General features: G+C 40.4%; 4 protein-coding genes and 1 long non-coding RNA gene across 6 annotated transcripts; 3 read left to right on the plus strand and 2 right to left on the minus strand.

The window, feature by feature from the left end:
- Positions 1 to 45: 45 nt before the first annotated feature.
- LOC133150872 (uncharacterized) lies at positions 46 to 947 on the minus strand. The gene is made up of 3 exons (XR_009713828.1): positions 809 to 947; positions 523 to 726; positions 46 to 101 (listed from the first exon to the last, which is right to left on the minus strand). It is a non-coding gene; the product is annotated as an uncharacterized LOC133150872 (long non-coding RNA).
- Positions 948 to 1,198: 251 nt separating this feature from the next.
- Positions 1,199 to 3,621, plus strand: lbx1b (ladybird homeobox 1b). Its single transcript, XM_061274777.1, has 2 exons — positions 1,199 to 1,823; positions 2,353 to 3,621. The coding sequence occupies exons 1-2, from the start codon at positions 1,499 to 1,501 to the stop codon at positions 2,838 to 2,840; spliced, it is 813 nt and encodes a 270-aa protein (XP_061130761.1). The 5' UTR covers positions 1,199 to 1,498; the 3' UTR covers positions 2,841 to 3,621.
- A 4,079-nt stretch (positions 3,622 to 7,700) lies between these two features.
- cenpk (centromere protein K) lies at positions 7,701 to 11,190 on the plus strand. Its single transcript, XM_061274743.1, has 10 exons — positions 7,701 to 7,802; positions 8,259 to 8,360; positions 8,451 to 8,507; positions 8,759 to 8,822; positions 9,406 to 9,452; positions 9,524 to 9,606; positions 9,695 to 9,793; positions 10,109 to 10,223; positions 10,326 to 10,379; positions 10,556 to 11,190. Exons 1-10 carry the CDS (start codon positions 7,800 to 7,802, stop codon positions 10,709 to 10,711), a joined length of 780 nt encoding a protein of 259 aa, XP_061130727.1. The 5' UTR covers positions 7,701 to 7,799; the 3' UTR covers positions 10,712 to 11,190.
- A 435-nt stretch (positions 11,191 to 11,625) lies between these two features.
- On the plus strand, positions 11,626 to 17,834 carry LOC133151582 (stromal membrane-associated protein 1-like). Of its 2 annotated transcripts, none has more exons than XM_061274741.1 (10): positions 11,626 to 11,911; positions 12,348 to 12,481; positions 13,339 to 13,424; positions 13,636 to 13,711; positions 13,801 to 13,860; positions 13,946 to 14,024; positions 15,191 to 15,321; positions 16,378 to 16,591; positions 16,739 to 17,076; positions 17,164 to 17,834. In XM_061274741.1, the coding sequence occupies exons 1-10, from the start codon at positions 11,794 to 11,796 to the stop codon at positions 17,296 to 17,298; spliced, it is 1,371 nt and encodes a 456-aa protein (XP_061130725.1). In that variant the 5' UTR covers positions 11,626 to 11,793; the 3' UTR covers positions 17,299 to 17,834. The 2 variants fall into 2 exon arrangements, with proteins under 2 accessions (XP_061130725.1, XP_061130726.1); XM_061274742.1 differs by having other exon boundaries at positions 13,949 to 14,024.
- Positions 17,835 to 22,103: 4,269 nt separating this feature from the next.
- Positions 22,104 to 24,705, minus strand: LOC133151579 (keratin, type I cytoskeletal 13-like). Its single transcript, XM_061274738.1, has 8 exons — positions 24,203 to 24,705; positions 23,896 to 23,978; positions 23,656 to 23,812; positions 23,415 to 23,576; positions 23,205 to 23,330; positions 22,575 to 22,795; positions 22,465 to 22,478; positions 22,104 to 22,381 (listed from the first exon to the last, which is right to left on the minus strand). The coding sequence occupies exons 1-8, from the start codon at positions 24,629 to 24,631 to the stop codon at positions 22,332 to 22,334; spliced, it is 1,242 nt and encodes a 413-aa protein (XP_061130722.1). The 5' UTR covers positions 24,632 to 24,705; the 3' UTR covers positions 22,104 to 22,331.
- Positions 24,706 to 24,933: the final 228 nt, after the last annotated feature.

A 24,933-nucleotide genomic window follows, 5' to 3' on the forward strand; every position in this document is an offset into this window, starting at 1 on the left:
TCAACCCTTGCAGGAGCAAATAAAACTGACAGGATCAATTATTCTCACCCAAGCAGATTAATTTTATTTTAGTTTGTTTTCTTTTTGTCTTCATTTATTTTCTGTGAAAATAAGATAAACAACTGTTAGCATTTAGACAAGTTACGATATGCAATACTGGAATGAAAAAAAATCAAAATGAGAAGTATGTCATTAAAAACACTAATAATAATAATAGGTAATAATAATAACAATAATAATAATGATAATAATAATAATAATGATAATAACGATGATAATAATAATAATAATAATGTTAACAAAGACTATAACAACTAATCTTTACACAAAGGCTATATTATATAAATATTTAAAAAAGAAAATCATCCATATTTCTGTTGATAAAAAATAAAAAACGCACACATATACAAAACGTTAACAATTAAATCAAGAAATTTAGAGCAAAAATAAAACGATGCCATGCTTTTTTTTTTTTTATTAGGAAAAATTATATTTCTGAATTGCATTTCGTAAATGCCAAACCTGCACGCGGCGCGGGGACATTTGAGAGAAGATGAAGTATTTCTTGCAAGTAATAAAAAGGAAGGCAAAGGTCTGGAAAAAAAGAAGCCCATTGCCTGAATTATGAGCGGGATTCGGTGATGCTGAGAGGGCCGCATGCTGCTCTTCTCTGGCGCCCCAGAGGAGACATCATCAGAGCTGATATATGGCTCAGCTCGACTTTACCTTTACAAAAGAAAGAATCATCCAGCTTTGATCGAGGGGGTAAAAAACATCCTGGTGACTAAATGCGACAACTAAAACAAACCTGTGTTTGCCCGTCGAATAATCCAACCTCTCTTGAATACAAAATGAAAGAATGCAAAAACACACCATCTGAAAGTGGACTTTTATGCGTAAAAAGGCTTAAATAGGCTACGGATTGTGATTTCTCTCCCTCTCTCCCGTTTGCCCCCCCCCCACCCCCTCCTCCTTTTTTCTCCTCTCTCCCCTCTCCTCCCCCCTTATTGACTCCACAAAGCTATCCTCGTAAGTCACCACACGACTAAATTAGACCAAAGATGATATGAGTACAACGCATGATAATTCCGGCGGGCTCCTCCTCCTTCCAGCCATGCATCCTAATTAATGGGACCCCCCCCCACCCCCCCCCCCCCCCCCCCCCCCCCAGTCGCAAAAAGCTCTGCGCTGGACTGCAACATAGTCAAAGAGTGAAAGGGAAGAGGGCGAAAGTGCCACTGGAAATAATTGATTAGCTACCAGTCAGTGATAACTTGTTAGTAATCGTCAAGTGTTTGGAGCTCGCCATTTTCAGGCAGGCTTTTCGCTGCACCGGACTCCGGAGGCGCACTTTGAAGGCATCCCGTTTTGGAATAAGATTGTCCACCTCCAATCTTCCTCTGTTATGTGACTTCTTGCACCCTTCTCCCTTGTATAGCCTCACTCGTTTTAAGAGCTGATTTTCCCCACCCCGACCGAGCCCAACTCACCACCAGTGATGACATCCAAAGAAGTGGCCAAATGTGATGCGGGGGAAAACAGGAGGCGAAGCCCGTTGGACCACTTGCCACCCCCCGCCAACTCCAATAAGCCGCTGACCCCCTTCAGCATCGAGGACATCCTCAACAAGCCGTCCGTGAAGCGAAGTTACACCATTTGTGGCACGGCTCATCTCATCTCGACCAGCGAGAAGCACCGCGCCTCCAGCCTGCCTCTGGCCAGCCGTGCGCTGCTCACCCAAACCTCGCCGCTGTGCGCCCTGGAGGAGCTGGCCAGCAAAACCTTCAAGGGGCTGGAAGTCAGCGTGCTTCAGGCGGCAGAAGGTATGGCGTCCTAATGATGATAATTATGCAATTTGGAAAAAATATTCAGAGACATCGATCTGCAAATTAGAGGATGCCATCAAACACAAGTCGAATCCCCAAAGTTTTTGAAGTCATCTACTTTTAATTTTTGTCTGTTTGCTTATTCTTGTTTTGGTCCCGTATATGGTTTGGAGCCTTACTCTTAAATTGAATATACACTCACCGGTCACGATATTAGGTACACCTGCGATACAAAAGAATGGCTTCGTTTTGATCGGTATTGAAATATATTTATGGAACTATGGGGTTGTTTGCATTGCACTGCACCGGTGATGTTTCAATGATTTTAGTACACGAGCTGTGAAAAACTGCAAATTGCAACCGTACTTCTAAAATTAGTGCCAGTTAAAATTGAGTATTGTGAGATGAGTGGTCACGATGCTGTACATTATAACCCCCTTTTGGTGCTGCGTCTACGTGCCATTTTCCAAATCAGCCTTTGAGGTATTTTTTAAATATTTCACCGCTGTGCATTGCCCCCCTCCAGGCCGGGACGGCATGACCCTATTCGGCCAGAGAACCACGCCGAAGAAGCGCCGAAAGTCCCGCACGGCCTTCACCAACCATCAAATCTACGAGCTGGAGAAGCGCTTTCTATACCAGAAATACTTGTCCCCGGCCGACCGGGACCAGATCGCCCAACAGCTCGGCCTGACCAACGCGCAAGTCATCACGTGGTTTCAGAACCGCAGAGCCAAGCTAAAGCGGGACCTGGAGGAGATGAAAGCGGACGTGGAGTCGGCTAAGGCCATCGGCCAAGTCCCCTTGGACAAGCTGGCCAAACTGGCCGACCTGGAGAAATGCGCCAACGGCACGCTGGGCCATCCGCGAGTCGACTCCCCCACGCGGGTAAGCCAGCAGGAGCACGATCTCGGCCAGAAAGTGACGCGGTCCCCGCTGTCGCCTTTCTCAGACCACACAACGAGCAAAGAGTGCTCGGAGGACGAGGACGTGGAGATTGACGTGGATGACTGATGGTGCGGCGCTGGAGCGCGGGAGTGCCAAAAACAATTCATCAAGAAAAAAGACGATGGACACAAACAGCGTCGAGGATTTACTTGTATAACGTACTGCTTATATTGTGTACCACTTTTCTGAACATGTACCAAAATGTAATTATACTTTTGTATGGGCGCATATAAGCATGGATACACAACAAAAAGAAATATGCAGTTGTAATTTACGATGTAACAGTCTTTGCAATCAGAGCAATATGGTCAAAAATGACACGTGTAAATTATTATTATTATTATTATTATTATTATTATTATTAATATTATTATTATTATTATTATTATTATTATTATTATTATTATTATAACTGTTTCCCCACCACCAACATACATACACAGGCGCACGCGCCCTGTTACATTATTTTTCAGAGGTCCTCACCCAATTATGTTTTGCATGCAAATGCGTGATTTGATTTGTGATTCCGATTCTATTTATTTTTACGTTGGTTTATTTTTAATTTAAACGTTTTGTTTTGTGAGCCAGTGCAGGCTCGCCTCCTCTTTTCACCTCGTGCCGCAGTGCATGAAGACTGGGACTTTTTTCCTACGATGATGCATTTTATTTGCTGGCTAAAAAAACGACTTTTTATTGCGGTGAATTTAAGGCTTTTGGGGGGGTGGGATTAATTTGTTTGGATACCGTTTGTTATGATTTGAACACCTGTAAGTGCCTTTCTAAAATTCAGGATTTGAAACCCAATTAATGCACAGACTGCAATGTATATAGGCAACAATGGGAATAAAATGGCTTTTTTCCTGAATATTTCCTTACGTTGTAATTCTTAACTATAAGCATTTTTATACTTTCTCAAATGCAGACTAATAAAAACCGCGTGCTATACGACACGCCGCTCGGGCGTGTTAAAGCCATCAAACGCGTCTATTTAAATGTATTATACTGCACTATTTCATCCCTTTGTGTCCTTTTCTACGGGGACGCTCTAAACATATTGTGGTCCGGAATCTCTCATGTCCTTTCACGTCTTAAATGCGTATCGTGGCTTCTTGACCCTCAGACGTGTTTCTCCATTCGGGCCAAAAATTTATGTGAGAAACACAAATCTGGCCCCGGCAAATAAAGACGAGGATGCCACGAAAACACAAAGTTTTGGCCCAGTTTCTGCCGGCTTTTATGGGGCTTTTTTGTTCTGAGGGTCCGGGCCGTAATTTTGAGCGTAAAGCATGAAAAGTGGGGACAAATGAGCAGCGTTCCCCGATGTGCCGAGCCACAAAGGCGCTGGGCGGCCCCCCGCTGCCTGCAATACTGAGACAAGTGTGTCCCACCGCACAAAAAGGACGCAAACGTTTGGAGGCCATATGGTTTTTGAAATTTCCTCACGATTTCGGACAATTTGATGGATTGAGTTAACCCTCCTTTTAAACAGTTGAAGTGAGTGCGAACAAAGGCCATAATGCCGACATAGACCCTCCCTTCATGAGGGCATCTGCGGCTATTAATGTCTGGCCCTTTTCTTTGCCTGCAGTTTTGAACAAGTCAATGAATTACAATGAAAGTGGCCTTTTTTTTTTGTGAGTCGCTTGTCTTTCTACGCTTTAGCTGTGGAATAATATGTTTGACTTCTGTCCAAGAAGGGTTTCTAAACAAGGAATGGATTTTTTTGAAAGTGTTTTTAATGTTAAGTAGGGAGCCCATAAAGAGTTGGGACTATGAAGGCATTGATGCCAAAGTCTGGTTAGGGAGCCTTTTGTTTGTTTTCTTCCTTTTGCTTCTTTATTCCTTTTGTCTTTAAGGAGTTTAATGAAGCTGAAAACATGGTGATGTGAGAAAGAGAGAGTGTCATGAACAGCAACTCAAAAGGCTGCCTCCCATTTAACCTCCTTTATTCAAAGAAATGATAAGTAGACCTGTCTCTTTGTGTGGGCTTGTTTTAGTGTTTGCTTTTTTTTCCCCCCAACTCAAAACTTCAATAAGTTTATAGGACTGTGTCGCCAGTATATACAGTGCAAGTAGTCAACTTGAAATTCTATTGAAAGCCAATTAATTAATCCTTGGGCACACCAGAAAACATCTGCACTTTCACGAGAGTATTATCCTATTTTGTTCTTCTCATGCCCATTGTGTCATCTATGGATTTGTATGATGCAATCTGCCTAGTGGCCAATGAGCTGTTTTTATGTCATGACTCCCGGATACAGTATTCATTTTATGTGTGGGTCCCATCCTGAATCAAGTATATGCATGATGAGAGAGTGTTATGGTAGCCCAAGTTTACAGATTCCACTTGTTTATTTTATGAGGGCTTGTCAGGAGGCCCCATGAAGTAACATTAGCCTACAGTCTGTGGGACCACTCCATGGTAATTAATCTGAAGGTCTTAAGTGTATTTCAGTATTTCACTTCAAGATGGGGGGGAAAAAAATCACTACTTCAATCGTCCGGAAAATTGAAGTTTGATGCATGAGTCCCTACTGAAACAATACTACAGTCCTCCCCTTGGCCCCCCTCTCATTTCTCTCCCCCACTCTCTTTTATTTTATTATTTGCACCTTGTGGAAAACAGTTTCAGGTGCACAGCTAAATGAATTTTTGAGCTGATGGCCGAATGACACAACCGCAGTGAGAAAATGGAATGGATGAACTCCGTTTTAAATTGTGAATAATGAAATCAATGAGCTTATATTTTAGTAAAAATGATCATCAATAATCATTATTATATTAATCACAATCATTTTCTCATAATTAATAACATTGTCATCATTGTAAAAAAAAAATAGACATGTAAACGACTTTATATTTGCCTCGAGTTAAATCACTCTATATATCTAAATGGAGAGGGATTGCAGAGTTTTAATCATAGCCTTCCTGCAGAGCCAGTTAATACTTCAAACTTCAATTTTACGGGCGATTGAGCTAAGCATGTTTCTGACAGAATTGATGTATGTATTAATTTCCTTTAACTGTTGATTAATTAGGCTGCGCTGAAAGCTCACACAGAACGGTTTGTTGGCAAATTTGCATATTAATCAAATTCTAGTTGATCATTCAAATAATATATAGTTGAACATTTAAGGAAGCTTGAAAACAGCAGGAATACACCGTTTTGCCTTCAAATGAAGCTGCTACGTTTGAAACACAGTATTTTCACCTAAAACGTGCACTGGTGAATAAACATGATTAGATGGCAACCAAATAAGTAGAATGCCTAAACATTCTTGTCGTAAAGAGTTGCAGTCTATTGGTGTATTACCTCCAACAACTAAGAATCAAAAGACTTGTTCAAATGAATTCAGTGATCTAATGTATTCCATAGTTAATAAAGACAATTATAAACAAAAAGGTAAACAACTATATAGAAACGCCATCATTTTAATGAAAGGAGAAGTATTTATACAAGTAGAAGTTTGGTGGTGGTAATTTTACGATGATAATTTTAATTAGGAAAATGTATAACCTTACTAAGGCAATTGGGAACAGATTATCATTTGTATTGCCGAATAGCAGCGTAAAACAAAGCAAAAGAATAGAAAAATAAATACACTCTAGTACAGAGATATATATTTAACTCGAAACAATGTAACGTTGAAACGTTGTAAAGATGATTTATGCGTTTAACATTATTAAAGGATCGACAGAACACCCTGCTGGTTAAAATTAGCATACAGTTAATCAGGACCATGTAATTACGCATAAATATTATTTTTATTGATATTTTATAAATATGTTAAACGGCATAGTTGTTTGACGAGGAGTGTATTTTCTTCATATACTAAAGGTATTTGGTGCACACCATAACAAAGTTTATCTTGCTGCTTGCGGTCACCAGAATTCACGTTTACGAGAATAAGCGGTTCGAACATTTGTGACTCGGAAACTCAAGTTTGTTTTCAACGAACATTGTAATATTAATATTGTAATAGGGAGCGACAAGGAAGATAAGACATCGGTAAAAGACCAATCAGCGAGTCTATTAGTGAGAGGAGTAAACTGAGACACCTGCTGGCCAATAGGGGCAATGCACGCCCACTACACTGAACAGACCAGACCCGACACGTTCAATAAAAAAAAGAAAATCAATTATAACATTGATGATGATAATAATAATAATAATAATAATAATAATAATAATAATAATAATAATAATAATAATAATAATAATAATAATAATAATAATAATAATAATAATAATAATAATAATCCATTATCCATAATAGAAATAATAATAATGATGAGCATATTCATCATCATTATTATCATCATTCCAGCGACATATTCTGACAGTTCAAAATGTTTTGTTTGTGTCTTGTTTAAGCATTCAAGCAGGTAAAGATGTGCTTGGCTAATAATAATAATAATAATAATAATAATAATAATAATAATAATAATAATAATAATAATAATAATAATAATAATAATAATAATAATAATAATAATAAATGACCCATAATAGAAATAATAAGAATGATCATATTCATCATAATTATTATCATCATTACAGTGACATATTCTGACAGTTCCTAGTAGCAACATTTTTTGTTCGTTTTTAACCCTGTTTAACCACGAAAGCAGGTAAAGGTGTACTTGGCTTTTGACTGTGCGTGACTGAAAAGTGTACTTGGTAACTACGGTCTGAAATAATATAAAAATATTTAATAAGGTAAAATTGCCAATAAAGGCACAAAATTGAATGCATCGAATCATGTTAACGTAGTCAGAAGCTAAAAAGTACGTGAAGTGCATTCCTTAACCGATGAATATCGCCAACATTTATTTCCTAAAGATTATTACTTTAGTCTTTTAGTTTGGTGAACACGCACGTATGCGTAGTTTTCACGCAGCAGTGGTGCTCTTCAAGGCTTTGCAGTTACGCCGTCGCGTGAATGACGTCATCAATATTGGCGGCATTTTGAAAAGGAAATATTTTTGTTGTGGCGTAATTCAGTGAATTCAACTTCGTTAAATATGGTAAGTATTGAGTTCCTCTAACTTGTGTACTTTACGTTTAGTTGTATTAACACTAATAGTTTGTTTTGGTTTAACAAATGTCACACTACAAACGATAATTTTACATGCCATGAGCCACCGCAACATCGCCTGACTATAAAGTCCCAACCTGCGTTAAGCTACGGACTAAGTAAAACTCTCATACTAATTTATGGCTTGTTTAAAACTTAAGCTATATGACTAAAACGTTTATGAATAACATAATCATGTAATACAGGTACCTTTATTGCTTTTGTTTTAAAAAAAAGAAAAACATGGAAGGACTAGTACCTTTCAAAAAAAAATCACAAATTATATTTTGAGATCGTAATATTGTCTTGATGATAAGAATCTTGGAATGGGCTAAGTAGTGTTCTTTTTCAAAACACTGCAAGACATGATTTTACATTCTGCTCAAAATTGCCTCTGTATATGCAGGATGAACTTACACAGGGAAATCAAGCTCTACCTGGACTGTCAGAAGCTGCCCAGTTGGAACTAATGAACCAATGTGAGGAACAGTTTGCTCATCTTGAAAAGGTGATTGATATATTGTACTTATGTCCTTGATTCCTGATTGCGTCAACTCCAATTCTGTTGAAACCAAACAAAATTCTTACCCCGTTGCAGCTTCAAAACAAAATTATCCAACATGAGCCAGAGCAATGTGAAAATACTCAAGAGCAGGTGAGATGACTGGACATTTTGATTTTGTGGAACATTTTCAGCTACTTTTGAGTCTATACTTGCCATAGAGCAGGCGTACACACAGAATTGAGTTACCTGATACTTGGTGTTTCCTTTTATTTTCCTATATCCTTCATTCCATAATTTTTTGTTCCAAATTGATTAGTATTTTTCATTGTGGCCTGGGCCTGTTTACGAGTTAAAAGCATTGGTGATCATTTTTGATAACAAATGTGATGTTTTTCCTTTAGTCAGTTAATCGGCTATTAGCAACAGAAGCGGAAATGAAGCAGTGGCTCACGATGGAACCGAGATGTAAGTAACCATTATGACATTTGGATATACAATAAATATGACTTTTTACACATTAATTATAAATTGTATTCTGAAACAGTATTAATAAGATCATTCAATGACACTGACTTCTAATAAATCTAAACAAGAATAACGTTCAATGCAGATGTCTCCCAAGGTTAGTCTTAAACCTAATGCTGTTTTTTGTTTGCTCACATGTTATAGTCTATACTGGAACCCAAGAACCTAAAAGTAGCAAACCAGCGATGGGATTTTCTAGGAATGTTGTCAGTGGAAGCATTTGTGATGTAAATGTTAACACTGGCAGGGATTTACAAGTATTGCAAATTGATATTTATCTCTTTCCTAAAAGAAAATATTAACCAGATCAACATCTTCTCATAAATGAATATAATTAGTTATTAATAACATACAATAATAAAATTACAAAAGTTAATTTGAGGATAGTATTTGCATATTTCCAAAGTGTGTGTTAAACTGGTAGCTCTGGTCGCATTGATCAATACACAAGAATTTTTTTTTTACTGGATATAAATTATGGGAATTGCATCGGTTTAATTTCCTGTATTTTTCATTCTTGTAGTGCTGGCAGAAAACTCTGAAGTGTTACTTAAAGCTGGAAAAGAAGAGGTACATGCACAAGAAAAGTATACTACTGAAAAAGGAGCATGCTTCTGATCTGACCGCCCCGTTTTCCATAGATGCTCAAGCTATGCTCTGAACTTGAGATGGTTCTCTCTTGCTACGAAGCAAAGCGAGACAAACTACGAGAAACTAAAGAGCTGTGCGTAACCTTTTATCTTGCGCGCACGCATGACTTTTTTTGTTGTGACGTGTTTTGTTGACGGGTTCGTGTCAATTGTGTATTAAAGTGAATTAAAGTGGTTGGAGGAAAAGAGGCAGGCGCTACAGGCTGTCACTGACCATGCTAAGCGACTTCAAAATCAAAGTGAGAAATTATCAGAGCACAGGTGAGTGCGCTTACGTTTGACCCAACTGATCTGTTTGTCACATTTGTGTTTGAGGCTTATAGAACCAACCAGCAGATCAATGAAATTTGTTAATCGGTATACCCAACTAGTGACTGGGGTTGAAACATTTCAGCTTCTTGCCAGCCTTTGGAAGTGTGAAGTTGTGAATAGGTGTGAGGTCTTGTACAACCACTTAATGCACTAGGTTTTCTTCCACTTAACATTCAAAAAGCACCACTACTTTCACATGAATAGAAATGCCTGTTAACAATGAATTCACATTATAGTGGTGTGCATGTGTCGCATGAATTCCAGTGTTGTGCTTGAAACAAAGGAGAAGATCAGCAGAATGAAAGCCTACAACGAAAAGCTGATGGAATCTCTGGGGGACATCCTAGAAAAACATGTTCCTCCTCCTTGCGGTGAGAAGGTATGTTCAGTTTTCTGCTGTTCTCAATCATGTGGAAGCTGAGACAAAATCTAAAAAAAGTTTGATATACTGCTGCTCATCATGATCCCCATTTTTTTCCAGAATATTTCAAATGTTCTAAATGAAGACTTGATTTCCCTTGGTGATATTCTGGAGGTGAGTTCAGTTGCATGACTCAACTTTCAATGTTTAGAAGTGTGATTGTGAGTGTGATTGGTTGGATGTGTGTCCTGCGATTGACTTGCAACCACTTCAGGGTGAACTGAGAGCTTAAAAAGGTGTTTTTGATTCATTCCGTGAGAATGAATCACATTCACTGCTTCCTCTTACAGCTGCTCATGAACAAGGCCCTAAAGACGCCACATGACCCTTATGTGACAGTCGACTCCACTTTCTGGCCACCGTATGTAGAGATGCTACTCCGACATGATATGGCTGTCAGACATCAGGAGAATAACTTCAAGATTCGCCTGGAAACGTTTTTTTGAAGCGGTGCTGTATTTGGCATGATACTAAATGGACTTGTTTTTCCTTTTTATACGTATGCCAAAGTACCTTTGGTAGTACACCTGCAGTTTTTTGGGATCCAATGCAAGTGTCTCCTTTAAAAAAGATACTGCATACTATTTTTGATTGTGATTTTGAGTTAATGACACAGGTGAACAACAAATCCTAATCAGAAATGGCTTTGTGTCCCTAAATGTATTAATGGTGCTGATTGAAAAAATATCTTAAATTGTTTTTCTAGCACAGTAGGATTTGGAGACATGTTCATTTTTGTTTTTAAGTTTGATTTTAAAAACACGCACAATAAGGATTTTTCCATGCATTGTGGATGAACTTTACCCTTATGTCATACATATTGAATATATTACTGTTATGTATTATTGTTGTTTTACTATTATTATTATTATTTTATTATTATAAAAAATATGACAATATGACAATATAATTTACTGTGGATTAACATGTGACCATAATTATTTGAAACACTTATAGATATTCTAAACCATGGCAAATCACAGCACCAATGATCCCCAAAAAAACACACAAAAAAATACACGTGGCAACTTGACTTACTAGTTCACACTGTCCTGTGGCCAAGTCTGTAACTGAAATGACGCTTAACAAAAAATTACCAAGTACACTGCTCAAAAGTCATGACACTGATTGTGTACTCTGGCTGTAATGGAAATGTTGTACATAGTGTACTTTACAGTTTTTTCCCCACATAACATTACCACCCTACGCCTATAATGGTTGTCATTAATTGTAATGTAAAAGTTACACGATTACATTTGGCATTCTGAAGCCATGCGTAACATTTCCTTTGAGCCGAAACTCGGTGCGTCATAAAACGTCATCGTGCCCGTCCAATCCTGTGTGGCCGCCGCGTCAGCTTGAGAATTCCCGTGGGCGGAAAAGCGATTCCGGTTCCGGGTGTCTTCGTATCAGCAGAACGAAGGCGTTCGCCTTTCTGATTATGGTCTTTTACCAGAAACTTTTTTCAACTATCGACGGATCATTGTAGTTGCTATTTTATTCGATAAGTTAAACGGAAGAAGCGAACATGACGACCCGTTCAGAGCGAGAGAAGGCCCAGAAACTGAACGAGCAGCACCAGGCCATCCTGTCCAAAATGCTCAGAGAGGAAGACAACAAGTATTGTGCCGACTGCGAGGCGAAAGGTGCGACATTCACCCTGACGATAATTGATTACTTTTTGCCATACCTACGTCGACTATACTACGTCTTATATTTCTTCGTACGCGTTTAGAACAATTGTAGCATCTGTTAGCCGATACAAAGCGACTCCGAGGTGGCGGAAGCGGCTCCGGTAGTCAGCTGACAACGCGTCCCTTGAAGCTAAACTAAGTGCCCAGCTAGCAGGCAGCAAGCAGGCTAATCGCTTTCGTAAGAACACGTCGTATGTCTTTAGTTCACAATAAATCCGCGTCTACTTTTCTAATCATCACACAGCATGTTGATCATGTTTTTTATTCGAATCCCATTGTCACGTCACAGAGAGTAGTGTATAGTGCATGAGTAGTATTTGCCTGCTACCTGTAAGTCATAAGCCACTTAATATTGGTTCGATCCACCATGGGGTCTTTAACTTTTCAGGTCCGAGATGGGCGTCTTGGAACCTGGGCGTATTTATCTGCATTCGGTGTGCGGGCATCCACAGGAACCTCGGTGTCCACATATCCCGAGTGAAATCAGTCAACTTGGACCAATGGACGTCAGATCAAATCCAGGTACGGTAGTCTAATTATTTCAACTATAAGGTTTGCTGTTGTCTATAGAGTTAGTCAGAACACAAGGTACTACAATTCCCAAAGCGCATTGAGTGAAATCAGTAAACAGTGGTAGAATTAAATGTCTGTTCTATTAATGCTAGCGACATGTAGTGGTAGGCAGACCAATTAAATGGGCTTCCACTAGATATCACTAGGTACTAAGAAAAAAAAAAAATATATATATATATCCACCTGTTGCCATTCAAACAACAAACACAACAGGGATGCACATCAATAAAAGTTTGATTAGACAGCAATGTTGCAGTGATCAAAAGTTTCTTCATTAGAAGACGAGAAGATTGATTTCCGACTGATATTTTCATATACCTTTCCACTAAACAGCATAAGGAATGACACCCATCTTAAAATATAATTTTTTGACTATTATGTGCCGCTTTAGAATCAGGGGACTATATAGTTGAGAACCCTGTATTTGCTGCAACAACTAGTACACAACTGGCTTGTTGGTTTTGATTAGACTTTTTTTTGCTTGTGTCGGCCCAACAGACTGCTAACAATGTATTTATTGCTACGCACGTTATTACTCTCCTCTTTGCTTGTTACTCACGTGCAATGTTCTCTCGTACTATTTCTGTGAGTTACTGGAACCAGAATTTCCTGAGGGAGCAATCCCAAGGGATGAATAAAGTTCAGTCTATGGCTAACATTATGAATGCAAATCCTCCATATGTCAGTAATTTAATGGTTATTCAGCGCTGTTATTTCTCTTGACAGCTTTTACATGAACACAGTGATCATAGCCAATGAAAGAGTATGTCTTTTGTAACCCCTCAGTGCTCTCTTGTTTTTGTCAGCGTATGCAGGATATGGGAAACACCAAGGCCAGGCAGCTATATGAGGCCGACCTTCCAGCAAACTTCAGACGACCTCAAACAGACCAGTATCTTTCGCTACCTGCGCTTACATGAAAGTGTCAATATGCAGTCGCTCATCTTTAAAGCCTTGGTTTTGGAACCAGGAGTGTCTAAACTGTCTCCTGGATTGTTCTTGCTTGTAGCCTTCAGTGGTTTGCCCGATTATATCCCTTTGATTGAAGCTCATTCCATTGTGCACCTGTACCGCAAACTATATTTCCTTGACTCTCGTCTCAGAGCAGTTGAATTCTTCATCAGGGATAAATATGAGAAGAAGAAATACTACAGCAGGAATTTGACCAATGGAGGCAGTGTATGTCCCTTTTTAACATTACTATTTGACCACTTTTCACTTCGCTCACACTTAAACGGATTCCTGTTTTTTTCTGTTCGTTTTCTCAGCCTAAAGATTGTATTAAGAAGGAGACTGAGCGAGGGAGCAAGGTGTCATCTTACACCAAGGTAAGTTCTCATGTACGCATTCGCACAATCTTCTCAGCTGTCACCTGTTTACCCTCTTAAATGACAATTTATCTATTATTTTAAGAAGAATGAAGACTCAAGGCCAGCCCCTAAAATCAGCCCAGTGAAGACACCAGAACCTTCCGTGAACTTACTAGCACTTGGTGAGTGCGCTGCTCTTTTTCATCGACAATCTTAAGAGTCAAAGAATTATATTTGATGAGCCTTATGGTAGCAGCATCTGTCTGGCTGACATAATTTGCACGGCATTGTCATCCCAAGTTAAAGTACATTAGAGGGGGGAATTAATACAAATGCTCTTGAGTTTGCTATTGTAATGTGGAAGCTAAACTCTGGTGGCGATGTCTATTAGCTACATAAATAGTGTGACGTAAGATATTATTTTAACCTGCTCACAAATTCACCAAAGGAGAGGAACGTGACACACTAAACAAACACCAACAGTGAATGGCATCCAATATCTTGTGTTCCTACTTCTAGTTATTTATTACAAGAAAAATGCTGAGACAAAATATTGTCCTTCCAATTTCTGTTGCGCTCACGTGAAGATTGTCTCACGAAACAAAAACCTACAGCTTGTCTTGCATCCCCCAGGTACAGTTCTTGATTTGAATATTTCGGTAGCATTCACAACTTTAGACAGTGTAGGTCCGAAAGCCAATAGCGTCTATGTAGATAATACAAAACTCCAGGAAACGATCTTTCTAAATCCTCTTTAACAGCAGACAGGCAACTGTAATGAACTGTGTTGGTTGTAATGCAATGTTACTTGTTCATTCAGAAATGCTGAAGCAGTGAACCTCTGAAGTTCCTCTAGCAGGAAGTTAAAGTTGCTGACGCTTGTTGCTGACTTTTGCCTTTTTTTTTTTTGTTTCAAAATGGGAAACAGGATAGGGTCACTTTAAAGTCACATATGTGGTGGACCACAATTCTTGATGTTTATTGTTCCTATTGTAGGGTAAATTGCCTTGAAAAAGGAGGGAGCTGTTGTCTTGTGGTCAACGATGACATGATTTGTGGAGTTATTTTTATCATCTCGCTCAACAAAAGTCAGACGGAGTGTGTGTTAGTGGGGAAACATATAAAGGGGATTCATTTATTTATCTCTCACTGTCACTCGTTCTCACACACTTGCACTCTCCATATATATTTATTCAGGATGTCCCATTAGTTTTAGTAGTTGTTGATCGGAAGACATTCGTGTTTGTGCCCGATCCAAATACATTTGTCTATGTCCCTGACAGATCTTGCTTACCTCGCGTAGTTATTTTCTACCTGTAAAACCAGTCTTTTGACTCTTCTGTTGTAGACGCACCGGCAGCTGGACCGAGCAACAATGGAATCACGAGCACAAGCCAGAACAATAATGACCTGGACATTTTCGGTCCCATGGTATCCAACCCCCTACCGTCATCCACGTCGACTCCTCAGTTTCCTCAGGTAGAGCCTACCATCATCCTGGCATCAGGTGGAATTTAAAAAAAAAATATTCAGACCCAAACACCCACCCCTGTTTATTAAGCCATTATCATTGCACAATTAGATGAGTATTTTATAACCTTTGTTCATCCACGGCACACCTTTTCAAAGGAAAAAATCTTGTGGCACACCAAATATCTTGGTGTTAAACTCCCAATAATGGTCACACACACATCTGGGTGTGGTGAAATTTGTCCTCTGCATTTAACCCATCCCCATGTGATTTTGATCCATCCCCTGGGGGAGAGGGGAGCAGTGAGCAGCAGCGGTGCCGCCCTCGGGAATCTTTTGGTGATCTAACCCCCCAATTCCATGTTCTATGTTAAAATAAGTTATGTTAGGATGAAAGCCGTTGAGAAAGTGCTACGTAAAGTCCTATTCCTATATAAAGAGAGTTGAATAATTGAATAAAAAATAAATACATATATTAAAATAAAATGATTCTTTTTGTCTAATAAAAGTGACAGTTTTTGAAAACGTTTTAGACAGTGTAAGGAATTTAGTTTTGAAAGTGATTGTGACTAAAAGAATCAAAGAAAAAGAGTCAACATGTGACAATGAGAACAAAGTCACGTTTAAAGACGCCCTGCTGTTCTGGCAGCAGCTGAATTTAGGTTGTCGCAATGAATGTGTCACGACTAGTGGTGTAAAATGCACAATGCAGGTTCTCCATATTGAACTACATTGAAACGAATAAATTCAATGTCAATTTCCTCCCCCCCCCCCCCCCCCATAAATTTAAACTGCTAAGCATCCTCCGGTTTTCCTCTCTAGAAACATTACCAAGAGAGACAAATCTCTCCCCAAAGACTTTGAGACAAATTTATATCAGAACTACAATTTTCAACATTTGTGTTATTTGCCGTTTTTTATTTCGTTGTTGTCCCTACCAATGTATAATGTGCATCCAAACATGGCTACAGAACATTTTTGAATTGTAAACAAAAAAAGAAAAGATAGGTAATAAATTCATTCTAACTCTAAATGTTTTTGGCGGGGGGGGGTTCCCTTATCTAGGTGACCTCCAACAGTGTTGCCAGCACTCCTACACAAGCCCCGCCAGCAGCAGTGGGTGGAGCCACGTCGGTGTCAGGACACGGCGATCTTGACCTGTTCAATGACAGCAGCAGCAGCACAACTAAGACAGAAGAGAACACAAAGAAGCCATTGTCCAAGGACTCCATCTTGTCACTCTATGGAACCAACAACATGACACCACAGGCTCCAGCTGGTAAGAGAACAGCAAGTTATGCAACTTATCTACATAAAACCCATCATTAAACATCAAAAGAGTAGTCCTCACTAATAAATTCGAGCAAACCTGTATGTCACGGTACTTAAACATTATTTGCGTGATAATTTGTCCCCTTCCTCTCAGCTGGCATGTTCATGGGACCCTCTCAGATGCAGTATCCTGTCCAGACCACTGCTGGTTATCAGGCCTTTCCTGGCATGGGCACTGCTGTGCCGCCCACGACCGTCATGGGTGCCATGATGGCACAGAATGGAGCAGCCATGATGGGGCCCAGTCCAGGAATGATGGTTGGGATGACCATGCCCAATGGCTTCATGGGAAATGCCCCTGGTAGCGGCGTGATGGGCATGGCCCCCAGAATGATGGCGCCACATGGCAGTGCGATGCCTGCAGGCATGGTGCCTGCCCAGGGCATGTACACCATCCAGCCTGGGCAACAAGCTCAATGGAACATGGCTCAGGTATAGTTTCGTAAAATCACTGTGTGTAAAATGGCCTTGCATCCATATGCAAACTGCTTTTGACTGTAATGTGTTTCCCACACTCAGGTGAGCCACCAGATGTCAGGGTTGCATCTGAACGGTGCACCTGGACACATGGCCTTCGCTCAGCCTCCATCTGCTATGGGTGGTTGGGGAGCACCCGCATCCGGCCAAACTCTCAGCACACAACTATGGAAGTGAGAGCACGGACGGACGGAGAAAGAGTGGTGCTTGCAGAAGGTGCAAAAGAGCTTTTGTGCTTCTCTGCAACTCACTATGAACTGATGTCTATTCCCACCATGGACCAGCCTTCAAGAACATGAAAATAGTTATCTCTACTTGCCCTCCCCCCCCTCTACTTCCTTCTCTTTACTCTCTTTCTCTCTATTGTGTGAGTGAATTGGGAGTCTTACAACCTGGCAGATTCTGCCTGTCGTATGGTTTTTGAGCATTGCTTTTATTTTCCTTTTTTGGAAAACAAATTTAAGGAAATAACAGTCCCAACAAAAATTGTATTGACATATCAAAAAAGCTGCAGGACCAGTTACACGAGCTTTTATTGTATCATGATAAGATTATAGAACATTTACATAAATAGTATTTAAAGGGAGAAGATACGACTAATACAGTCTTTCTTTTCTGGTCCCAAGTGTACAGCGCTGTATAACCTTCTTTTAAAGTACTTGTGGTTCCCCCTATATAAAAAAAAAGAAGAAATAAATAAAGGTCATGATTAATGGCTTGTGTCATCTCTTTTAATAGATGAAGAATGAATGAAAAGTTCAAAGTAAAGAAGGCGCGTGTTTGGCATTACATGGGAATATGTTGACAATACAAATGTTGGTTTTACAGTTTTTCATTATGGCAGACTGTCAGTGAAATATTCAGCTTTTTATTTTTTAAAACTTATTAGAGTGTAGTCAGTGGTTCTACCATACAAAACAGAACCACTTCATTAACAAGGACTGGTAAACTGTTCACACTTATTATTATATATAAAATATTTTTAGCTTCCCTCACCACTTGAGATTGATAAACAGTTAATGTATTGAGTTTTTGTGATGGACTTTAATGACAACTTATTCCAAAGTCTGTTGTGATAGTTCTTGCCAACCAGTGATATGTGGTCAGGGCAGGCAGGTGAGTGTCCCCTTCCCTGCATGTAAATAATAAAACAACTGAAAACAAAGATTACATTATATCATTTTCCATTTTAGTTCTGTGGTCCATTACAGTATGTAGATTTTTTTTAAATAACGTAATTTTAATTTTCCTTAGAGGGGAAAGCACTACTGTGTGGTTTTGCATATAAAATAACAAACTCATTCCCATCTCTTGAATGTCATTTTGAATCATTTAAAAGATTACCCTTGAAAATGATCATCTTCTAGATCATTAGAATTTTTTTTCTTCAAATAAAATCTCAAGACTAACCTGCCAATAACCGAGGCAAAATGGAGGTCTTTCTCCAAAATACAAAAATATTCATCTCTTGTGAGATGTATCACTAAAACAATACTGAAACCGATTTGCTATTAGCTAGGGCTCTAAAGCATGTGGAGCATTACAGAAAGAGCACCAAAATACTCTGATTGGTATATATAGTATTTTTAGCCAATGGGCAGTTGTATGCACAGCAGCGTCAAAATGAAAAGAAAAAAAAACTTTAGCGTGCCACTGAGATTGAGCACTAGGTGGCAGTATTGCATTAATTTGGTTGTTGACCAGCCATGATGATTTGAAGAGCTAAATGCTGCATAAATCTAATCTGAGTTTGTGCTGGGCATTTTACATGTGATTTTATTTAGGGTGTTATTTCCTAAGTATCATGAGCTACAAATCAAATGGGTGAAATGATATGATGTAGTATTAGTGAGTGAGTATGATGAAGTACAGTCTCACAAATGAATACCTTCTGATAGTGTCAATCGAAACTGAGCATTATTGTTTTTTAAAAAGTCTGGCTCTCGGTCTACCCAATGCATGGCTTTCCAAAAAGGATATAATGTATTTGTTAAAGAAAAACAACACCAGTATGCTTTGCAGCCCATTGCTTTCAACCTCTGTCTGTCCAAATGCACTGTAGCTGGTGCAATGAATGCCTTCTTGTGTAAAAGTCAAGTATATCCACATGGAGCTTTTGGAAAATTAAAGTGACGCAACATATTCAGTTACAGTTTGACAGGCAGGGAAAATGTGCCTCACGTTGCCTCTCTGGAGCGAGGTTCTTTTACTCAGCACTGACAGTCAGGCTTATCAGAACAAGTCTCTCAGTACATACTATGTCTGTATTCCTCCGCCCAGAACAAATAAACCCACCCTAGTGAAGGTTTATACAGGTGGATGTGGTATGCCAAGTCATATAAGCCTTTCTTTGCATAAAACCTGTTTTATTAATAGTGTGGATTGTTTAAAATGCAGTCTCACTATTCAAAGCACTATGAGCCGTGCCCAATTAGGTCGGTCCTTGTCTATGACTCCTAGGATTAAAAGTGGTAATTCCAGCCAGCCCAGCTCTACCCGTTTAATTCCCACCTACCAGCCAAGGCCTCCTGCACTGCACAAGTCACCCTTGCACGATTTGCCAATGCTGATACCATTCCACTTTACTCAGATGGTGGCAATGGGACAGAAGAGGTTTGTTCCCACATGCAGGAGCCCACATGCGCAAAAAAGCTAGCTACCTCATGCTTGGCAAAGCCTGAATGCATCTGAAGTGCTTTTTGCTTATGTTCAATTCCAATCTTTGCTCCAGGCTAACTTTGGAAAGTTTCACGATGAGGTTTGATGACACAGCATGACTGATGCATAATTAAATATGTCACTGACATGAGAACTCCATTTGAATTTGTGAAAATTCCATGGTGACATTACACGGGTGGGTGTTTGAATGATTTCTGCTTGCTTGTCTTAGATGCAGCAGAAAGAGGTTGAACATGGTGGGAAAGTTCCAGAAACATATTTGCCAAAAATCGAAGCAGCTGGAAATGTACAAAGTCTGGCTTTGAATTTTATTACACACAGTTCCGGTTTCATAATAGCGAGTCACAAATGTTTTTGTGCCCATGGTCCCTTCCTAAGTCTCACTGCGCGCCTCAAGGCAAAGAACCCATTGAAGCGGCTTCCTCTCTTTTTTTATATATTTTTTTTATTAGAATTCACACGGACTTTCTGGAAAGGCCTTTTTCTAATCAGCATATCTTATCGCTACTGTTTGCTTCAGTTTAAATTTTGATTACAAATAATTTTGTCATTAAGACGAAATGCATGACATTATCTACAAATTTTATATTTAATTATGATGGAATGTTGAAAAACTCTTTAACCAGTTCAGGGTGTACCATATTAATAGTGTAAGTTGCTGAGGTTAGCAACAGAAAAAGCAACTCACATACTTTTTTGATTGTAAATATACTTAGTGTTTCTGACTTAGGCCAACAGAGAAGTTTATGTTACTAAAAATTATAATAATAAAACATTCAGTCTCACCTCTGGCAACCGTTTAAACTAAACCTTATCCAGTTCTTTTCAACATTCTTGGCTTTGTCCCAAAGTCATCAGGATTAGGTTCTACAAGGCCGCACTAGATTCTTATTTTCTGAATCACCTTTGCACAGCATGAGGTACACTGAGCGAAACGGATCGTTTTATGAGCTGGTAAAATGCCTTTACAGTCATATAGTGGGAACATTTAAGCTTAAGCAACTTTGGGTTCACTCTCGTCCTTAAGGATATTTATTTTGACATGTTTGGAGTCAAAACAGCCATCTTACGCTTAGCTGGCCATTCACCCTTATATCTGTGGTACACTTACAATACAATCCTCCCTTTCACGTTGAATAAAAAACAGCTGCAGCGATGATTTGCAAAGTAAAATGGTAGTAATTTAACAAATAAAATTCATGCAGTTAAACTTTATCTGACAATAATATTATAATCTGCAGAAAATTACGTGTAAGAACAATTAAGGGGATTACTATGTACGACCCGAGTCAAGTGGACAATAACGTCAACTATTTGTAAAAATGCATTCAATGTTACAAATAATCTGAAAATTGATTGTTTAGCTCCGAATAAATGGCGTTATGAGAGCTATGACTTCAAAACTGTTTTTTACTGTATACGGTTGACTCATGACAAGCCATTAGAGCTACTGCTCCATATCTTGTTGTTTATGTCAAGGAAATATTCTGACCTTATTATCGCAATGGCTTTGGCTGAGAGCAATGCTGGAAGATCTTTTACATAGACAGCGTAATGTAACAGCAGCGTGCTGGATATGTGTCCAAATATGGGCCCATAAAGCTTCCCAGTGGGGGTTGGGTGCTGTACTCCCACCCACTTTGTAATCGCTGACTTTCCAAAGCAAACATTACACCATTGTTTGAGAAATGTGAACTCCTCATCGGGATTTTGCTGTTTTACTCCTCAAAATGTGCTTAATGTAGTGTATCACTTACAGTTTATCGCTCCATGCCTTTTTTTTCTATTTCCTGTTTTACGCAAACAGGTAAGATTAGGTCATAAAAGGCCGTGCTGTGTTGAAAAGGCGAGGCTTGACCCTCCATTTACTTTTTCATAGCTACACACACGACATCATAAATGAGTCCAAAGTGCAGCACCGGTACGAGATTTTAACACTGCCTGTCTTTGTTCACTTTGTCACTATTTGCATTCCCAGTCCGTGTGTTTATATTGAAGTATGTGTGCTCTTGTTACTTAGGTAACAGTGTTGACAGCCTCCAGGGCAAAGGTTAGTCAGCCCTTAGGGTGTGTCGTCTATTAAATCCATGGGTCATTTGCTCTGTTTGATTTTCATTTCACTTAAGGTTTTCTGCTACGAGACATTGAGTGCAAGTCTAACATCAACAAGTTTGACCATTGTTGAGCCTTTTCCTGACAACACCGCCCTTACGTAACCCTCATTTCCACCTCCCACAATGTAAACTCAGTTGCTATAACAACTGCATAAACAAAGACATCATTTTGTTGCAAAAACGACACACTTTGTAATCCCCAGCAGGTTTATTTGTTTGGACAACACATGCAAACACACATACAGACAATTCCTCCGTTTCATAAACTTTAACGCAGCCTTTCGTCTCCTCTCGGTCTCGAGCGCGGCATTCAACTTTCATCTTCTGTCAGTGATTTTTTACCATAGTTTCCCAAATCAGGTGTAACACCTTTGTGTGTGTGTGTGCATGTGTTTGTTGTCCTGCTATCTGGACCTTTTAGCTGGAGGTGCGCACAGTGGTCTTTGTGACTGTGGTCTTAGAGCTCCCTGTGAAGAAGACAAAATGGCAGTGTTTCAATTTTCCATGCGGTTATGTAATATATCATTTCCTGGGGTTAAGAATCACTCACCTGAACTAATAGGCCTTAATTGAGAAAGGAAAGAGAAAATAAACAATAAATGGAGTGTTCCAATTTTTTTTTAATGTATGCACTCTCCAATTATCTCCATTTCCGTCTACCTGGATTCCTCTGTGTCCAGTAGGCTCCTGTAGGTGGCAATCTCCTGCTCCAGCCTGGTCTTGATGTCCAGCAGCATCCTGTATTCCTGGCCCTGCTGCTCAATGCTGGCGCGCATGTTGGCTAGTTCTGACTCGAGCATGTTGATTGTGGTCTGGAAGCCGGTGAGCATGGCGCTGTAACGAGCCTCTGTGTCTGCTAACGTGTTCTCCAGCGCCGCTTTCTATAGAAGATTAAAACAAGAAAAACATGTTTTGTTGAACCATTGTCACATTAGATGTTGAAATAGAACAACCACATTCTGGTTTGTATCTGACACTGGCTATGCTATTGTCTTTTTGACTGCAGAAGTCACAAGGAGGCTTTCTTGAACTAACAACCTGTGGAGCTTACAAGACCATCGAGTTCTGCATTCTTTCCCGTTTTCTCCAAGCTCTTTAATGCCTACCAGAACCTGACTGGACTGTGAAATGTTTTTCCCTCCCAGCACACCTCCCCATCCCCCAAATGCATTCTTCAGTAAAGCCCTCCTTCTGTACCCTTTATCACTGTCTCCATTTCCCTGGACCAGAGAGGAATTTTGCTCATATAAGGCGTGATTGTGACAAGGCTGTCTGGCTTTCGTCCCTCACCATGCTGAGTTCGGACTGCAGGGCGATTTCCAGACTCTGCAGCGTACGTCTCAGATCTCCGATTTCTGTCTTGGACGTCTGGATGGTTTCTGTGCTGATGGTCACCTCCTTCGACAAGGTGGCCGACTAGGAAAAGAAAAGCATGATATAAATTCTTCAATTTGATTCAAAGTAAATGAGGTGTGGGGTTTTTTTAGGGGGGGGGGGTACCTTCTCATTAAACCAGGCTTCCTGGTCGCGGCGGTGTTTATCTGTGATAGCCTCGTACTGGGCGCGGATCTCTTCCAGGATTTTGTTGAGGTCCTGTTGGGGTGCGGCGTCAACCTCCACATTGACTGTGCCGGACAGCTGTGATCGCATCGCTGCCAGCTCCTGAGCAGCAGACACACCCACCAAAAAAGTTAGCATTTTAAACCTCTCACAATAATTGCACATGTCAAGCTTGTGGTACCTCTGCGTGGTTCTTCTTGAGGTAAGCCAGCTCATCTTGCAGGCCTTCGATCTGCATCTCCAGGTCAGCTTTAGTCAGAGTGGTCTGGTCGAGCAGGCGGCGCAGGTTGGCGATGTCGGCCTCGACGGACTGCCGCATCATCAGCTCATGCTCGAACCTGTTGGATTTTCCCAAGGAAAGGGCAATGAGCTTGGCGTTTGGAATATGAGCACTGATTAAAGATATTACTTAAGGCCTTACTTGGTTCTGAAGTCATCAGCAGCCAGTTTGGAGTTGTCAATCTGGAGGAGGATGTTGGCATTGCCGATGGTGGCGGCCATGATCTGAATTAAAGCACAATTTGAGAATTGGTCAGAAGCTTCATCTAGCAGACAGAAAGCAGTGTTGTAGATGTTTTTAAAAAATTGATAACCACCTTATGTGTGAACTATGTCGGGTCAATGTCAATTTTAACGTGCGCAGTTTGACATTTCTAAACCCATATCGCTCTACCATGCTAATGATTAACAGTAGCGCAAACATCTTGCATGGCATCGACGCTACCTACCTTGTCCTTCAGGTCATTGATAATGGCCCAGTAGTTGCTGTAGTCCCTGTCGGCCGCAGGCCCCTTCTGCTCGTAGTACTCTCTGATCTGCTTCTCCAGCTTGGCGTTGGCGGTCTCCAGAGATCGCACCTTCTCCAGGTAGCTGGCCAGACGGTCATTCAGGTTCTGCATGGTGGCCTTCTCGTTCAGCTGAATGTTCTGGTCCAAGGCGTTGGACAGGTCGAAGGAGCCTGCCCCGGCGCCGTAACCGGCGCCGTAACCACCACCATACCCAGATGAGACATTGTACATGGTGGAAGAGGAGATGCGAGGACCTCTGACGCTCAGTCCGGACAAGCTCCGAGCCTTGGGCGCAGCTCTGGATGAGTAGCTGTAGCTCTGCCTGCTCATCATGACGGGCCCACCGGTGATGCTGTAGCTGGATTGCATGGCTGAGAGTCTTTCGAGAGAGGAGACGAGAGGAGTTTGAGCCGCTTGGACCAGGAGTGGAGTTGGGTAGTGGCGAGCCGGCTCCTGATATAGTGCTGGTCTGGGGCGGGTCTGGCTTGGGGGGAGGGAGGGAGGTAGTTAGGGAGGGTAGGAGGGGAGAGAAGGAGGGAGTTTTTCTCTGCCGATCCGCACTGGCTCGACACAACCACCACTTGTTTTCCTTTAAGGACCAATGGATTCTTTTCCCTTTCCCCCTATGAGGGCACTCTCATGGAATGTGTGTGTTTGTGTGTGTTGCTTCT

This window comes from Syngnathus typhle, linkage group LG3 (genome assembly GCF_033458585.1).
Source record: "Syngnathus typhle isolate RoL2023-S1 ecotype Sweden linkage group LG3, RoL_Styp_1.0, whole genome shotgun sequence".
Taxonomy (NCBI): Eukaryota; Metazoa; Chordata; class Actinopteri; order Syngnathiformes; family Syngnathidae; genus Syngnathus; species Syngnathus typhle.

Coding starts and splice junctions, on each gene's coding strand:
- lbx1b (XM_061274777.1), top strand. CDS start 1,499: ATGACATCCAAAGAAGTGGCCAAATGTGATGCGGGGGAAAACAGGAGG. Junction 1,824..2,352: donor CGTGCTTCAGGCGGCAGAAG/GTATGGCGTCCT, acceptor GCCCCCCTCCAG/GCCGGGACGGCATGACCCTA.
- cenpk (XM_061274743.1), top strand. Junction 8,361..8,450: donor AGTTTGCTCATCTTGAAAAG/GTGATTGATATA, acceptor ACCCCGTTGCAG/CTTCAAAACAAAATTATCCA. Junction 9,453..9,523: donor TTAAAGCTGGAAAAGAAGAG/GTACATGCACAA, acceptor CGTTTTCCATAG/ATGCTCAAGCTATGCTCTGA.
- LOC133151582 (XM_061274741.1), top strand. CDS start 11,794: ATGACGACCCGTTCAGAGCGAGAGAAGGCCCAGAAACTGAACGAGCAG. Junction 15,322..16,377: donor CGACTCCTCAGTTTCCTCAG/GTAGAGCCTACC, acceptor TCCCTTATCTAG/GTGACCTCCAACAGTGTTGC. Junction 16,592..16,738: donor GACACCACAGGCTCCAGCTG/GTAAGAGAACAG, acceptor CCTTCCTCTCAG/CTGGCATGTTCATGGGACCC.
- LOC133151579 (XM_061274738.1), bottom strand. CDS start 24,631: ATGCAATCCAGCTACAGCATCACCGGTGGGCCCGTCATGATGAGCAGG. Junction 23,813..23,895: donor GCTGATGACTTCAGAACCAA/GTAAGGCCTTAA, acceptor AAAATCCAACAG/GTTCGAGCATGAGCTGATGA. Junction 22,796..23,204: donor TGCAGTCCGAACTCAGCATG/GTGAGGGACGAA, acceptor AATCTTCTATAG/AAAGCGGCGCTGGAGAACAC.